This window comes from Fukomys damarensis, unplaced genomic scaffold, assembly GCF_012274545.1.
Source record: "Fukomys damarensis isolate Sample0158 unplaced genomic scaffold, DMR_v1.0_HiC HiC_scaffold_23, whole genome shotgun sequence".
Taxonomy (NCBI): Eukaryota; Metazoa; Chordata; class Mammalia; order Rodentia; family Bathyergidae; genus Fukomys; species Fukomys damarensis.
Window position 1 is genome coordinate 51721336 of NW_022900935.1, and position 17128 is coordinate 51738463.

Here is a 17128-nt window from a genome sequence, read left to right on the forward strand (position 1 = left end):
TGTTTGTCTTTAACATTTGTGTGTTCCCTTTTTTTTTTTTTTTTTTTTTGTTTGGCACCAGGGATTGAACTCAGGTCCTTGTGCTTGCGAGGCAGGTGCCGGAACCACTGAGCTAAATCCCTGGACCGTGTGGGATCCTCTCTTGCATTTCTGATATTAATAACTTATGTCCTCTCTTTTTTCTTAGATAGATTGGCAAGAGGCTTATCAGTTTTACGGATCTTTACAAAGAACTAATTTTAGGGTTTGTTGATTTTTTTTGCATTACTTTCTATGATTTCTTTTCTTCTCTTACTTTAACTTGTTCATCTTTTTGTAGTTTCCTAAAGTGGAAGCTTAGACAAATGATTTTTAGATCTTTTCTAATATATGCATTATAAATTTATATGGTATAAATTTATAAGAACTTTTGTTGCATTTTGCAACGTTTAATAAGTTGTATTTTCAATTTCATTTCCTTCAAAATAATTTAAAATTTCTTGAGATTTCTTCTTTGACTGAAATTATTTAGAAATATGCTGCTTTATCTCCAAGTACTTAGGGATTTTACAGCAGTCTGTTACTGATTTTTTAGTTTAATTTTGTGGTCTGAGAAGAGACACTGTATTATTTCTCTTCTTTTAGATCTGTGAAAATGTGTTTTATGGCCAAGAATGTGGTCTATCTTGGCAAATGCTCTATGTGAGCTTGAGAAGGATCCATATTGTGCTGTTGGGGATGAAGCAGTCTGTGGCTATTATATCCAGTTGATGTGATGTTGAGTTAAACTATGCCCTTCCTGACTTTCTGCCTGTTGGATCTGACAAATACGTGTTGATATCTCACATTATAATAGAGGGGTACTGAAATCTCCAACTATAATAGTGGATTCATCTATTTTTTCTTATGGTTTTAGCTTATATGTTTTGATACTGTTGTTAGGTACATGCATTTTAAGGATTATTATGTCTCCTTAGAGAAGAGGTCCCTTTATCATTACATAGTGCCTGATAATTTTTCTTGTTCTGAAGTCTGTTTTGTCTGAAGTTAATACAGCTATTCCTGGTTTCTTCTGATTAGTGTATGTACCAGATGCATCCCACTGCCCACTGCAAATGGGCATCTACTGATCTTTCTCTCCATTGCAGTGGTGATGCTAGCAGGGTGATATTCATTGGAAAGATGGGTCTTGGAAAGCTGCCCTCATAGGGTCTGGGAGGGAACTCACAGGTTGCAAGTGCCAGCTCATGGTGTGGAAGGGATGCGGGAGAGACTGTGAGTAGGCATGTCCCTTTGGCCTTGCAGACCCCAACGCTGTCAGGAGAGCCAGGATGAGGGAGAGCCTGAGGAGAGCAGTGCGGGGTTGGGGGAAAGGGAGATGGTGTCCCGCAGAACTGCAGCCTGCAGGCTAAATCTAGCCTGCATCCTGCTTCTGCACAGCCTGCCAGCAAAGCCTGGGTTTACATTTCTAAATGTAAAATGAATGAAGTAAAAAGATTACATTAGCCTTTTGATAAGAACAGTTGCTCAATTTTGCTTCTTGGCAAAATCTAAAATTCAGATTTAGGAAAAGCTTATATTTTCTATTTAGCCTTTAACAGAACATTTGCGTCAGACATTCACTCTAAGGCACAGGACAGGGGCCCCTCTCACCTGGGTCCTCACTACCTTTGATTTGTAGAACATGAAAGTGACACAGCTAAGTTCCAAGTGTCACCATGGGGTGCGTATGGCTTCTATTTCTGCCCTCGTAGGAGCCCACTTGGAGTCTGTTCTCAAACCTCTTTCACACCGTGAGTAGTTGACTGTGCATCAGCCACCTTGGTAAAAAGCTCAGGATAAACTGAGCGATGAGTGGCTACGTGAAGAGAGACCATGAAGAAGACAGCCCATGAGGCCGTGACCCACACTGAGAGCTAGAGGCCATCTTGGATCCTTCAGTGCCAGCAAAGCCTTGCAGCCGCCAGCCTGCAGCAGCCATAAGCTGTGCCTGGCAAGGTCTGACCCAACATGGCAGCATTACCACAGCTCTGGGCTGGTTATGCAGCACCAGAGAACTGAAACAGCTGTTGAATAATGGACAAGGAGTTATCAGAATGAGCCTGTGAAGCAGGCCAAGCTCATCAGAAGCAGAACTCACTTAATCCTCAACAGACTTTGAGGAAGACAATATGAATTTCTCCATTTAACGTAAGTCACTCCAGGATCTTAGGGGAACAGAGCCACAGCCAGACTTCATTACACAATAATGAAGAAAGAGCCCGAGGACAAGCAGGAGGTCAGGAGGTCTTCCCTTGAGGGGGGGACATTCAGATGGCATAGAGCAGAAATGGATTAGTCTGGAATTAAATGCACTGTCATTGGCCCTCTGGCCTCTCTCCAAGGGATTCTCACACTCAGTCTGTGGTTTCCTCTCTGGGGAGGACTGCAGCAAGAAACAAGCTGGCAAGACCCATGGCCTGGCCCCCAGCTGCGGGACCGTCCTTGTACCTCCCTGCTGAACCCAGGGAGTTGTTAACGAGGTTAACTGTTTACAAACAAGTATTTGTGCAGTAATGGAATGAACTGAGAGTCAGGAATACATTTCGCAACTGTAAGAGCTTTGTTAACTGGAATGGAAGATTTTCTAGAGCCAGGAGGTCTCACAATGGAGTGGGGCTTTATAGATATCTTTGGTAACAGAGCAGTAAAGCATGCATCAAGGGTGGCAATCTGCTGCCCACAGCATTAGGGCCACCTGCCAGCACTTTGAGGCCGGCAGACCAAGGTCCTCCCCTGCTACTTGCTACCTATGAGCCTTGGGCAGGTTACTCTCCTCTCCATCTCTCCTTTCCCTTGTGCATAAGACTGGGATAGTACAAGCTGCCTCAGAGGACTATCAAAAAATTAAATGAGATAACTGACACAAGTGCATGTACATAGTAGGAAATGAATACGTTGGAAGTTGCCCAAGATACTACCTCCTGCCCACAGTGCCCAGGCTTCACAAAGAAAGGGGGTGAAATAAAGCTCTGAAATCCCTAGTCTATTTCTATAGGATTAAAAAAAAAAAATCTAAAGGAAGGGCCAGTTAATACAGGGCACAAAATACTAGGAGAAAACATTTATTAGAGCGTTACTGTGGCTCTGAGGACAAGGAGAGGCTGGGGAGGGCCTCTCATCAGTGGGGTGAGATTTTCTCTGAGCAGCAATGGAGCTGGGAGCGGCAATCCCTTCCTCCAGGGCCATAGTCACTGCAGGGAGAAGACGCGCAGGTTCAAAGCTCAGGTCTGCCCTGAACTGGAGCTTTGGGGGAAGATCAACAAATCTCTCTGCACCCAAGTGTAATTATTTGAAAACAGAAATGGTTCCAAGATTAAACAAAATGAAGTGAAAGAGTTACTCAGCCTGCTCTCAGATGTGTCAGGACTCAGTGATGTCAGTGAATTCAACAGGACCCTGTCCTTTCTGGAGGTGACAGGAAGCAGGGGCTGCAGAGAGGAGGGGAGGTGGTGTCTCACAGCCCACAGTAATGTAGAAGGGGCCAAGGGCTGCCGAGAATGGAGCCAAGTCGATGCCTCTGAGGCCAAGGGAAGAGCTGCAGGCAGACGATAAAATATATGAGATCATATAACCTACATAATTCCTACAAAGGATTGGCGGAGAATTACACAATTTAAGGAAGGCCCCCACAGGAAAGCTCAGCTTTGGCTCTTTAAATATTTCTCTGAAGGAAAGCAGAGCCTTTATTTTCTCTTGCAGTGATGGAGTCATTGGAGTGTGACCCTCAGAGAGGGAAACTGGCCTGTGATAGAAAGGAGGCTGTGCTGGGTTTATTATTCTCTTTCTTTATTCAAGTGCTTTGCTCTGCTCTGGCGGGCACTGCTGTATGGGGCCTGTAGTCTGAGGGCTGATATCGCTGCTGCCTTGCTGGGTGGATGGGTTTTCCTCCCTCTTCTCCCCACCCCTCTCGGCTTGTCAAGTGCTAATTTACTGCCCGAGTGCCTGGCTTTATATGCAGCTGGAGCTGTTTTCTTATTGAGTTTTTAGATCCTCTTTTACTATCTATCCCTCTGTCCAGCCCTCGCCCCCCAGCCTTGGGAAATGTCAGTGATTTGGTCAGGCGGGGTGGGGGGGGAGCAGATGTCCCATCAGCCTTCAGACACTCAGGTCTCCCAGCCACGGGCCCTCTGCAATGACGATGAGAGGTGCACGACCCCTCTGTACTGTGTCCTGTGCCACTGGCCCACCCCATACCAGTACAGCCTGGGATCATGTTCCAGGAAGTGGCTCAGGAGTTCTCAACCCCGCCAGTCCTGGAGTCTTCACCTTTGCCCACAGTCACGGCTGCACCTGGGAGGAAGTGCATTCATCGTGAGTGCAGGCTGTGCTGCAGACTCTGAGATCAGGGCATGGCAGAAAACAAAAGAACAACAATGAACAACAACAGAACAACCAAAATTCTGCCCCACGTGTGGTTGAAGAGCACAGACAGATAAATAAACCCAGGGCACACCCTTATCCAGCAGAGGGACATCTGCCATGGACCAGCAGCAGGGACAGGGTCAGGAGCGCTGGGTGGGGCTGGAGGTCTGGGGGTGTAAAAGAAGTCACCAGGACAGGGACCTCCCTGAGGTGGGAAGTGAAGGCTCGCAGGAGGGGAAGGAGGGAGCCACACAGGTGCCTGGGTAGAGGAAAGGAGAGGAGGGAAATCCTGAAGGGTGAGACGAGTCTGGCAAATGTGAGGGGTGGGAGGAAGCCAGTGGGGCTGGTCTAGAGATCCAGGAAAGGAAAAAGGGGAATGAGGTCAGGGAGGGAAAGGGGGAGTGGCTTAGTGCATTTCCAGTTGTTGCAACAAAATGCCCGGGACTGGGCAATATACAGAGATTCATTTAGCTCATAGTTCTGGAGGTCCAAGAGCATGGCACCAACATCTACCCAGCTTGGATGCGGCCCCCTTGGCTGTGTCACATAGCAGATGGCATCATGGCAGGGGTATGTATGAGGGGGAAGTTATGTGGTGGAAACCAGAGAAGAGGGAAGAGACTGTCTTGATCTCTTACAACAACTCACTCCCTTGGAACCAACCGGGTCCCACAGAACTGTTGATGGCCATCAAGGGCCACAGCTGACTTAATTATCTGGCACTGGGCTCCATTTCTTAAAGGTCCCATCAACTCCCAACACCACTGTACTGAGGGCCAAGCCTCTGACACATGAACCCTTGAAGGACAAAGCATCTACACCGAATAGGGCAGGGTGTGGTGGCACGTGTTTGTAATCCAAGCATTTGGGAGGCTAAGGCAGGAGGACTGCCATGAAGTCAAGGCCAGTCAGGGACACATAGTGAGCTCGAGCCTGAACTGTAAGTGAGATCCTGCTTCAAAACACAAAACACAATTTAAAAAACCATGAGGGGAACTCAGCTGACAAAGGGCCTGGGACCCCTGTGGAGGCACGGCTTCTCCTGCTGGCTGACTGCAGCTTTCTGACCACCCTGGGTCTTAGCAGCTCTTTGCCTTCTTCCTGCACTGAACAGAGGTCTCCCAATGCCTTTTCTCTCTTGGGATGTGGAGTTCCTATATCCATATTCTTCCTGGCCTCTTGCTGCTCCTCTCTTTGGGCTTTCTCCCTTTGGCCAGGAAACATGTTCAAGATTCTGCAGCTGAAATACTGCTTTCTTCAGCTTGCCCTTCCTGGGAGTGACTGTCTCCCTTCTTTCCTTCAGTGCCCAGAGATTCCTCCAAAGTGACTCTCTCCTGACAGATGATGTTCACTCTCAACCCGGTGCCATCACTGCTGTTGACACTGCTCTCAAGGGGGTCTCTGGTTCTCCATCGCCTTGAGTTCATGAGCTCTTGCCTTCTACAGAGTCCAAGACTACAGATTCCCGCTCTTCTTCTATCTTTCTGCACCTCTCTTGTTCGCTGGCCTCCCATCCCTAACATGTAGCTCTCCACAAGAGACCCTGACCCCTCTAGATGACAGGTCACAGTGAAAGTCCACTGGCTGAACTGCGCTGTAAAAATTGCTTTTCCTGTATATTAGTGCCAATAGCAACAACTAGGCGAGTTTTACATGAAAATGCCTCTATCTAGTTACTGTCACAGGAATCACTGAAATGTGATTCCCATAGGACTGGAATGCAAAAGCTGTCTTCTGGGGTCAGGTGTCCTGCTCTCTGGGTCTAGAATCCCCAGCCTTCACAGGACCTTGTCCATCTGCCCCTGGGAAGTGGCTGCAAGGTGGGCAACTGTGCTGGAAAATCTCTCCGTGAGTGACTTTAGCCATGTTGGAGATGCCATATGTTATTGGCAAGAGGAATGCTGTTTCATCCATGTCTTGAAATCCATGTTCCCCTAAGCTGTGAACATCCATTTCTAAGACTCCAAGCTCCCCCAGCAGGGCTCTTCTGGGCTCCCCTTTCTGGCCATGCATCCCCAAGTGTGGCACTTGGAGGACAATCAGTACTTGTGCTGGGTAGGGCTTATGGATTGCTGGTTTGTCCTGGGACTCTAAGGGACTTATCCAATACCAACCCCTGAAGCATGGTTCCATGTCTTTACCGTGTCTCTCAACAAAACTCAGCCCCTGATTCCGCTAAAATGGTCAGAGGTCCATCTTCTAAAGAAGATGTTGAAGAAAAGATGGTCTATAGCTGAGTATTGTTTGTTTTTGTTTTGGTACCAGGGAATGAACTCAGAACCTTGAACTTGCGAGACAGGCAGTGGCACCAATGAGCTAAACCCCTGGCCTGAGTGCTGGTTTTTAACTGCTTTTTCTCCCACAACTGCAGAGACAATGCAGTTTGTAAAAAGAATGTGTGGGCTCTGGAGTGAGAACGTCTCAGCTCCACATCCCTCTTTGTCTGATACTGGCCATGTGATTTTGGGTAAGCCATGGAGCCTCTGCTCACATTAAACAGGTGACAAGAAGATGTGCTCAGAGGGCATGGTGCAGAGTGGACAGCCAACACATCATAGGGACAGGGGTCCTTTTCATGTATTCTAGTGTTGTGCTACCATAGCAAGGCTATGGCACAATTTTAACAAGCTTTGCTCCCCCTGCAGCAAGGGCTATCTAGAGGGACAGTAGCCCAAAGAAGTACTTTTCTTGCTGCGTCTCCTTTTTCCAGGAGGGGAAAGACAATGCCAACGCTTGGAGTCTGATTCTTGGATGTAGAGAGGTGTTTGACTGCACATAAGCACACACCAGAAATAACTAATTTTCAGAGGAAGATTAACTCCATATGCAGCTCTACTCAGCTTTCTCAAGGGCTCTCAGTGGTCCAAGAAATTCTTTCTATGTCAAAGCAAAGAGGACCCTTCCTGTCAATCTCAGGAATCACCCTGATTAGTGCATTTCAGGGGCATTTGTCTCAATGCCCAAGTCTCATCTATGAGTGACATTTCCCACCTCATTCTGTCTTCCCTGGTTAGGGAGATGCTACAGTATTAATTGATTTCAAGGGTTTTGAACAAATAGCCACAAGTATTTAAAGCTTCACTTTGCCTATTAGGGAAAATGCTGTTTAAGATAATTATTTTGCCTCTGCCTGACAGGAAGATTTACACAGAAGATAGAATTATTTTAACCTTTGAGATAAATCTGAAACCTTGAATCTCTGGTCTTTCCCTAGACTACATGTTTTAGAGCCAAAAATATCAAATTCCCAAATGCTGTAAGGAAAAAAAAAAAAAAAAAAAAAGCTAGCAAAAGTGTAACATCCTGAAGGCCTCATTGACCAGTTTCCCCTGGCAGCACAGCTTGTTAACTGGATGCTAAACAAGGCCCATGGTTCCTGCCCATCTGCAGGAGTGTCTGTCCCCTCTTCTGAGCTGTGACTCAAGTCAGGAGTCTGTCTCAGATGCTTTTGCAGCCCTGGAGTCACTGTGCTGGGCACAATGAGCACCTACAGTGCCACGTGCATCTCAATTGCTCAGGTTTTGAAGAGTTTCCCGTAATGAGTGGTGCAAAGGTCTGGAGATGGCCTGAGCTTGGGGTTGAAGCCTAATTATGGCATTTCTTGGCAATGTGGCCTTAGGTACATGTCTTCGTGCCTCAGGCACCTTATTGGAAACAAGGGCCTGAAGTTATCTCCCTTGCAGGGTTTAGTATGATGACCAAGGTAAAATACATGGTATCTGGCCCTTTGCAGACACTGAATAAATGGAGGCCACTTCCTTGACAATTACTCTTACACAGAAGAGAGAAAGGAAGGCTTCAGAAATGAGGGTGCTGGATGAAATGAAATTTCTCGGTTTAGTTTTCTGAGGACTCTCCACACTGATTTCCATAGTGGTTGTTCTAGTTTACATTTCCACCAACGATGTAGAAGGGTTCCTTTTTCCCTGCATCCCCACCAGGATTTGTTACTATTTGACTTCTTCATGATGGCCATTCTTTCTGGGGTAAGATGATATCTCTGTTGTGTTATTTGCATTTCTCTGATGGCCAGAAATGTTGAGCATTTCTTCACATGTTTATTGGGCCATTTGTACTTTTTCTGTGAATTTCTATTCATTTCACTTCCCTTTTTTTGATTGGGTCTTTTATATTGGAGGGCCTAGGTATCTTCTCGAAAGAGTTAAAGAAATGATATTACAGTGATACGTGCATATCTATGTTTACCGTAACACAATTCATAATAGCTAAACCTTGGAAGCAGTGTATGTGCCCATCAGCAGATGAATGGATAAAAAAAAAAAGTGGCATTTATAAAAAATGGAGTACATTCTGCCAAAAACTTGGGTCATCTGTAGGAAAATGAATGCACCTTGAGACTACAATGTCAAGTGACATAAATCAGACACAGAAGCTTAAACATCACATGGTTTCTCCTATATGAGAAACCCAAATTATAAATGAACAGCAAAAGAAAAGACAGACAGTAAGAAGTAAGGAGATATTTCTGAAATGGGAAGAGGATTAAGAGGTGGAGGAGTGGAGGTAAGAAAGGGGATAAAAAAGGAATTAAGGTGTCCTACGTACATGTACCAACTCCCCACAAGCAGTGGGGAGTACATACTGTTTAGAATGTACTACAAACATGTACTAATAAAAAACAATTAAAAAAGAAATGAGCAAGAACACATTATGCTTTGTGTATAAAGAGAGCCAAGGTTACCATGCTAGGAGTCTGTTCAATGTGAATGGCAGAGGAAGGAAGAGCAGTCACCCAACACACAGTGCCATCAGAATGAGTGTGAGAGACGGGGTAATATCCCTTTCCCCCCCAAAGATATCCCCATCCTAGCCTTCAGAACCCATGAATGTCACTTATAGAACAAGAAGGACTTTTCAGGAGTGAGTGGAAGGTCTGGAGCTGAAGACGACTCTAGATTATCTGCATGGGCCAACAGTCCTCACAAGGTCCTTGGAGACAGAAGAGGAGCTGTAGGGTTGAAGCTGAAAAAGACATGGAGAGACTGGAAGAGCTGTGCAGCACAGAGGAGGAAGAAGGCACTTCGGACTCTAGCACTGTGTGCTAAATTTGCGTTTTAAGCTTCTAAGTATGTGTTAATAAGACATCCATACAATGAACAGGGAACTACAGCCAAAATCACAAGCCACCAGATGGGCAAACTTTATACGGAAAATTTCGTCTCTGTGGGACACTGTTGATCCTGATGATAGCAGATAGCTGAGGTGTTGGGGAACCAAGAAGCAATGTGTGTACTTGGTGGAGACCTGGTGTTAATGGAGATGAGGTTCGAAGCCACCTTTATTCTTAGAAATGCTGCCATCCTTTGTCACCACACTTTTATGGCACCTGGTGGGTTGTTACCTGGAGCCCACACAGCTCATAATCACAGCCTGTTCAACACCGGCAGCCAGCAGAAGTCTTCAGAAAACACATTTTGTCAAGAAGTAGTATTTTTCTCTCCATTCTTCACATTTGAAAAAAAAAAAACACCTAAGTTCAGGTTATGCCAGAAACTTCTGAGTGAGCTTTTTGAGGAAAAAAAGTCACCTCTGGCCATGTCACTCACAATTTGAATTTCTAAATAATTTGTTACCTTGTTGTCCAGGAATAGGACAACAACAACAACAAGCCCTTAAGAGAGGAACAAAACCCAGCTCCTTCCGGAATAAATGACTTTCCCTGAGGGTCATACTAGGTACAAATAATGACGGCATATCAAGTTCAGAACATAACTATTGGTCTCTTTAGTTCTTGCAGCAGGTCTTACAGGGAGATTTGTAGTAACCTAACTTGCCACTGAAGAAAGAGGAGTTCCCACAGCCTGTAAATAGAGCCAAGGTTTTTTTTTTTTCTGTAGTGAGGATTGAACTTGGGACCTTGTGCTTGCAAGGCAGAGCTAAAACTCTGGCCCCATTAGAGGCAAGATTAAAGCTCACACTGGTTTGACTTTGAAACTTGTCCTTTCCTCTGTCCATAATGTGTCTGACATAAATGTATGGGGTAATTTGTTGAAAAGACATGGGATACAACACCAACAGCCAAGACAAGTGTTCTATGAAGAACTCTGGCTGATCCAACTTTGAATCTATTGCTTTCTATCACGCTGAAGTGCAGGTTGTGTATGAACACAAAGTGGGCTACAAAGGACCTGTGTAATGACTGGTACAGCCACTGACATGTAGGAAGTGTCAGAAAATAGAAGAGAATTACTAAGTAAGGTTATAGCAAAGACAGAGTGGTATAGCCTACTACTGTAAAGATACAATCTTGGAATCACTTTGTTTATGTAACCATACTGATACATTCTTAAATACGATGGAGCTTTGAGCACTTATTACTTGGAGGGTGCTAAAAAGCCATCATGGCAACCATCTTCTAAGCCAGATTTTCTAGGCAGAATAGTCTCAGCAGTAACTCCCATACCTCACAGTTTCCCTTAAATTATTCTGACCATGGCCATATAAGAAATGCCTTTACTAGGCATTGGGCACACACATACCCAGAACTGAAGTTTGAGGAAATAAGATGCAGGCTCACTATGTACAATGAACTCTCCTATTTTAGCTTATTTTACTCTACGCTGTCTGGTCGAGTCTGTTTGGTTGCCATGACCCACACTCTGACTCTGACTTAGTGATTCCCTAAGGACCCCCTGCTTCCATGCATGGGTTGTGCGTGTGGTTTGAAAGAGCTCCCCTAGACAACATGGAGAAATGGGGTCCCTACCTCTGGGGCGATGTAATCTGGTGTCCCACAGAAGGTCCTGGTCGTGACTCCATCCATCATGTGCTCCTTGCACATCCCAAAGTCAGCAATTTTGATATGGCCTTCTGAGTCCAGCATGACATTATCTAACTTCAGATCCCTGTGAGGAAGAACGTTAGCATGAGAGTCTCTCCCACAACATGTCATTGTTTACTCTGGAGCTGGTGAAACAAACCAGTATTTGACTAGTTGCCATCTGAATGGCATTTCAACCTCGAGTTCCTGGAGAGCAGGGCCAGGAATTACTGTATCCTGAATCTTCAGAATCTAATATAAAGCCTGGTACATGGGAGATGCTTAGCCAGTGAATGAACAACTGGCTGAACTACTGATTCTCAATCTTGGCTACGCCTATGAATTCAGAGATTCCAACTTAGCAGGTTTAGAGAGATCCCAGTCATTTGATGTGTTTCTATCCTGTACAGGGTTTGCAAAATTCAGAGTTTTGAACCATTTCTCCTTTCCCTTCATCATGCCTGCACCAGCATTCTTGTAATTACTCTTCAATTAATCCTTAAAGACATTCTTCTTTCTTTGGCATCAGAATTTCACTGCATCTTACAACTAAAAGAATTTAATTCAATAGTATTTTCTTGCCTCTCCCCAGTTCCCTGTGCTCTTTTCCTGCTGAGTGTCTGTAATCGCAATTCACTTGCCATTGCTCCCTGACCTCCATTCCAAATAAAATGTAGAGGAAGGAGCTGTCAGTGGAGTAAAACATGTTTTCTTGTATAAAGTAGAAATGAGATATAAAATCTTTGAGGTCTAGAAATCAGAAGGTGGCTCCCATTTGCCACAAGGGTGCAGAGAAAGGTGAGTCCCCTCGGTCTATGTTCCCTGAGGGATTATTATCTCCAGGTCTGAAGTCTCTATCTTGGAATTACATGCCCACCCAGGCCCCTCAAACCTGTCCTTTGTGCTGTTGCGAGGATACCTTTGATACAAACCTATAGATGATTCCTCTTTTATGAAGAAAGAACAATCCAATGGAAATCTCTGCTGCATAGAATCTGTAAAAGAAAATATGCTTCAGGTTTCTGGCTTGCTTCTTTGGACTTTTTAGATACTTTTTTAGCCTCAAATCCAGGCATCAAAGAGATAAGACAAGCAAGACCTTAAGACTTTCTGAGACCAGCATTGCTCTATACATGTTCTTCCAGCAGTTAGCCCTTCCCTCTGCCATTCCGTCACTCCAGCTTACCTGGGAAAAGTCAAGTCAATAAGCTACACGACACAGGTTTATTTTTCTTGCTAGGAAAGAGTGGGTAGGTAATTTACAGCCTAAAAAGTAATTCCTAACATAATCACTTAAACAGTGGGTACGTGTTAGACCATTCTATGTCAAGGATATGGTATAAGTAGAGAAAAATTCCATTTTCCTATTCATGGCAGAAAATATTGTTGTTTGGGATACAATTACTCCCTGGGAGACAAAGTAGAGTGGGTGCTGAACTGTTTAGCTGGTCTGTTCATTCTCTGAAGTGCTGGGATAAATGGAACATATGATGATTTATACCTGAGGTTGTCCTCTTAATAATTCATAATACTCCAGGGCAGTTACTACCATTACTTCAAAATCATTAATAGGTTAATATCTGAAACTTAGATTATGTGCAGAAGGATGTTTTAAAATTTACACAGCATTCAAGGTCTTTGAAGTCTGAGAAGCCACAGGTCTGCGCTTGGGCAAATATCATACCCAGGAGACTTAACACAAGCACACATCTACATGAGCAGAAAAGATGCCCTGACAATGAAGTCCAAGCTTTTATAGGGGCACCCTCTGAAAACCCCTCTGAGAGGATGGGATGGGGGAGGAGGAAACATGGGGTGACAGGAGACTGTTACATTATTTTCATGTCTGTCTATATATTTCAAAAAGTTTTCTGCAACACACAGAGAATGAAAGGGCATCGCATGAGGCATTTTATAACAAAGTGGCTTTTTGCCACCTGTTCTTTATAGCTCTGTGCTTTCAAGCTTTATCTCATAATTAGAACATTTTAATGCTGCTACAACTCATAAAGTCTCTTAAGAGGATAAGAATATTTCTAAAAATACTTTTTAAGTAAAAATAAAAGCAGAAAAACCTCCCTTTTTATTTTTAAAGCTCGCTACCAACAAATCCCCTATTGTGCCTTTAGTTAGTACTCCATAAGGTGGTAGACGATCCCACACAGGTCAACATTTCTTCTGATTGCTGTTTTAGATTGAACATTTCAAAAATCTTATTCATGCTTGCTATTTTCGTACACTGGCACACATTTCTGAGGAAGCAAAATATCCATCTGCTTAGGCTTGCCTCTGCTGAGCTTCCCAGGACTCTCCAGGGCCCGGAGAACCCGGAGGATGTTTTGGGTATTAAGGTCCCCTCCCCAACCCTCCACGTGACTCCTCCATCTTCACCTGGAGCCCATCCGCATCTCCACTCCCAGTCACACCCCGGTGAAGCATTCCAAGCTGAGTTGCAAGTAGTACCACCCTCCACCTTCACCCAAGCCTAACACGGACATCGCTTCAAGAGAGAGGCTCCTGTCTTCTCACTGCAACAGTCAGCTAGTTCTTGCCCTTGTTCCTCTATAATGTTTGTCAAAGACACTTGTTTCTCTTTGGCTCCAAGTTGAAGCCAAATTCTAGCTCCATTTCTTCTGCCATAGAAGATTCTCACCAATCCCCTTACACCAGCTTCTCCCTTCCTGCGTCCTTCTTTCCTCAGCGATAGGGCTCAGCAAGAGCGGAGTGAGATTGGTGGAGTCAGCCGATGGAGCCCTTTCTAATGCCTCTTCCTCAGCCGCCTCCCCGCAGGCTCTGCATTTATTATCCAGCCAACTCCTTGCCGTCTCACACTGCCCCGGAAAAGCTCTGCATCTTACACCCTCTCCTAGGAGGGCTGCCTCCTCCTCTCTGGTCACGCGTTCCCTGAGGGCATGCTGCTGTCACTCCCCAATTCTGGGAGGCCACGAGGAGGGGAGTGTGAGAGCCCAGAGTGGCGGTGCATCTCACAGCTTTGCGTTCCCAGTACCTGTGCACGGTGGGCGTGCAGCAGCCATGAGTGACTGACTCCAGCCAGGAGGATGGACCCAGGCGATGAAGGGAAATTTACTGGAAATGGAACAAACTGCTCCCCAGAAAACATCGAGATGGGTCTGTTAGTGCATCTGTCCCCTGGGAAGTTACAGCATTCAGCTCCAAAAAAGCAGAGCCACCCAGGAACATTTTATATCGCAGAGGTTCCCAGGTGGGAGCTTAGGGTTGTCTGATTTATAGGACTTAAAAAAAAATACTCACACGGCTTGTGGCTCCTTAAATTTCCCTACTTGCTGGATGTGGTACATGAGGTCCCCACCGTTGACGTATTCCATGACGAAGTACAGCCGATCCTGCAGACCAAGGTGTGCATGTGAGCGAGGCTCCTCCTCCTCGTTGCAGCCTCTGCTTGGCTTTCATACTAGTGAAACGGGGCTGCCCTGCCGCAACTGCTTGGTCTGCATCTCTTCGCCAGTTTTTTCCCAGTGAAAGAATAAGTAATACACCCCACTGTGTGAGGCCCTTGGGAAGGATAAGGTCATCGCATAACTGAATGATGGCTCTCTGTCAGTGCGTCTGCCTCCTGGTCACTCGTGCTCCCGATCATAGCAAGGGTCTCAACATTCTTCCCTTTTTTCCTATCCATATATTTCTGAGCCAGGGAAAGGGTGAAAAGTCTACATGGACCAATCATTTCGTTTTAACCAGTTTTTCTTGATGGTACAAATGCATAAAAGCTGATTTGCAATGTCTAGGAGGCATTTCTGTGCGGAAGCAGTAACTGATTCAAATGGATGCCTCTGAAAACACATCTTTTGGGTTAGACTGGCCTTATAAACTGTGGATGCTTAACGACATTTCCTGGGTGGGGCAGAGGGAAGACCATAAATGGAAAGGCTAGTAAATGCTCTTTTGCAGCCATAATGTGCCTAACTACCTTTTCCCCTTCTGTCACTGGTAAGCTAAGTGTTGGCCCCACAAAGAACCACTTAAGTCTGCATATTTTTACAGGCATTATGCTGGGATAGATGGGAGAGAAAGAAGGATTTACCAGTGAAAAAGCAGCACACCACGGTAAGGGTTGACCTCTGTTCTCTTCTAGAAAACATCCCCATTTCAAAGAGGTTATTAAAACATTAAAGTGCTGCACAGGGAAGGAAGGAAGGAACAAAGGAGCAGAAAACAGTTTTGGGAGCTGCACCTTCTAGCTTCTCTGTTATGAACTTTAATGTCACTTTTGTATCCAGAGCTTAATCTGCATAAGCAGGGTTAAAAACTCAGGTTCAGAGGTGTGGCTCTCCTTCCTGCCTCACCGCTCAGTTCTCCCTGGCACTGCTGGGTTCTGGAGTGGGTTCTGGGAGCTATTCAGAGCCGGCAGAAGTGACCCAGTGGCCAAGGCGAGGCTGGTATGAAGCGGCAGGCACCAGGCTTGCAGCTTCCCCTGCTCTGACACTGGGTGTGGCTGCCCTGCCATGTAGGGATTCTACTACTCAAAAGCTTGGAGAGTACCTTCTGAGGATTTTGAAAAAGGACATAAAACACAAAGTCAATTTCTGACCTTGAGACAGTCGAGAGTAGTAATCATCTAACAGTAACAATATAACTAGATTACTGAGCCATACTGAAGAGGGTCAGCTTCTAGGTAGGGAAAGCTCCTCTGGAAATTCCTCACTCTGGTGCCATCTAAGCATCTAGATAGCCTGTTAAATACTTGCAAGCTCCACCACCAGTGAATCAGTGTCTTGGGATTTTTTTGTAATGTGCTTACACAGTTTAATTCTGTGACCAAGGTTAGCAAACTTTTTCCACAAGGGGTCAGAGAGTAAATATTTTAGACTTTGTATGTCTTGCAACTGCTCACCTATGGTTTTGTGGAGTGAAAGCAGCTGTAGGTGACAAGTAAGTGAATGAACATGGCTGTGCCCCTACAGAACTACTTATGCAGAGATGTGATTTTCATTAATTTTTCACATGTCATGAAATACTGTTTGGATTTTTTTGTGACCTTACTTGGAGCTCATGGGCTGTAGAAAACAGGTCATGGTTTTCCACTCCTGATGTGTGTCATTAAACAAGAACACAGTTTTATGAAATGGACTCTTTTAATGTTCTAATGTCATGCTTGGCAGATGGACCAATGGTCTTAAAAAGCCAGAACTGGGAGTTATTTCACCGTTTCTATATAGCACTGTACCTGGCATAAAGAAAACTGCTCACATACAGTCCCCAGGTCTTGTGGGGAAACTGGTTCTAGCACCCTCCAAGGATACCCAAATCCTCAAATGCTCAAGTCCCTTACAAAAAATGGTGTAGTATATGCATACAACCTATGTAAACCTTCCATATATTTTAAATCATCTCTGGAATACTTATAATGCCTAATGCAATGTTAAAGCTATGGGAATAGTTGTTATATTGCATTGTTTACATAATAATGACAAGAAAAAGTCTATAGATGTTCAGTGCAGATGAGATTAAAATTTTTTTTAATCCATGGATGGCGAAATCTGTGAATGTAGAACCGAGGATATAAAGGCCAACTGTAAGTGCTTGTGAATTAAATGGAATGAATTTTAAGCCTCTAACCAGAAGGGACAGCACAGAGAACACATGCCCCAACTCCATCTGTCAGGAGGTGATCGCTGTCCTTGTTGCCTCTGCTGGGTACCCTTTCCACCTTTCCTCAGGGATGCTGAGAAGCTTTGGTTCAGGTACAGCCCAAGAGCAAGCTGGGTGCTGTGCCACATGTACAGCCCCAGGGTCCTCACCACGGTCTGGAAGCAGGAGTGCAGCTGTGTCAGAAACGGGGGCTTGTCCAGCAGGGCCAGGACCCGCTTTTCCACCATGGTGCACTCCACATCATCATCCTGAATCACCACATCCTTCTTCAGGATTTTGACTGCGTACAGTTCTTCTGTTCCCTTCCTGTCAGCCAGCATCACCTGGGAACAG

At 45.1% G+C, this 17128-nt stretch overlaps 1 protein-coding gene across 1 annotated transcript in view; it reads right to left on the reverse strand.

Annotated features, from left to right (window-relative positions):
- The window catches only part of Prkca (protein kinase C alpha), a 409108-nt gene that overhangs the window by 34626 nt on the left and 357354 nt on the right, over positions 1-17128 (reverse strand). Inside the window, exons 10-13 of the mRNA XM_010616805.2 lie at positions 16945-17118; positions 14438-14529; positions 12097-12159; positions 11111-11249 (exon numbers count right to left, since the gene is read on the reverse strand). Coding sequence (XP_010615107.1) covers positions 11111-11249; positions 12097-12159; positions 14438-14529; positions 16945-17118 — 468 coding nt within the window. The remainder of the gene's footprint in view (positions 1-11110; positions 11250-12096; positions 12160-14437; positions 14530-16944; positions 17119-17128) is intronic.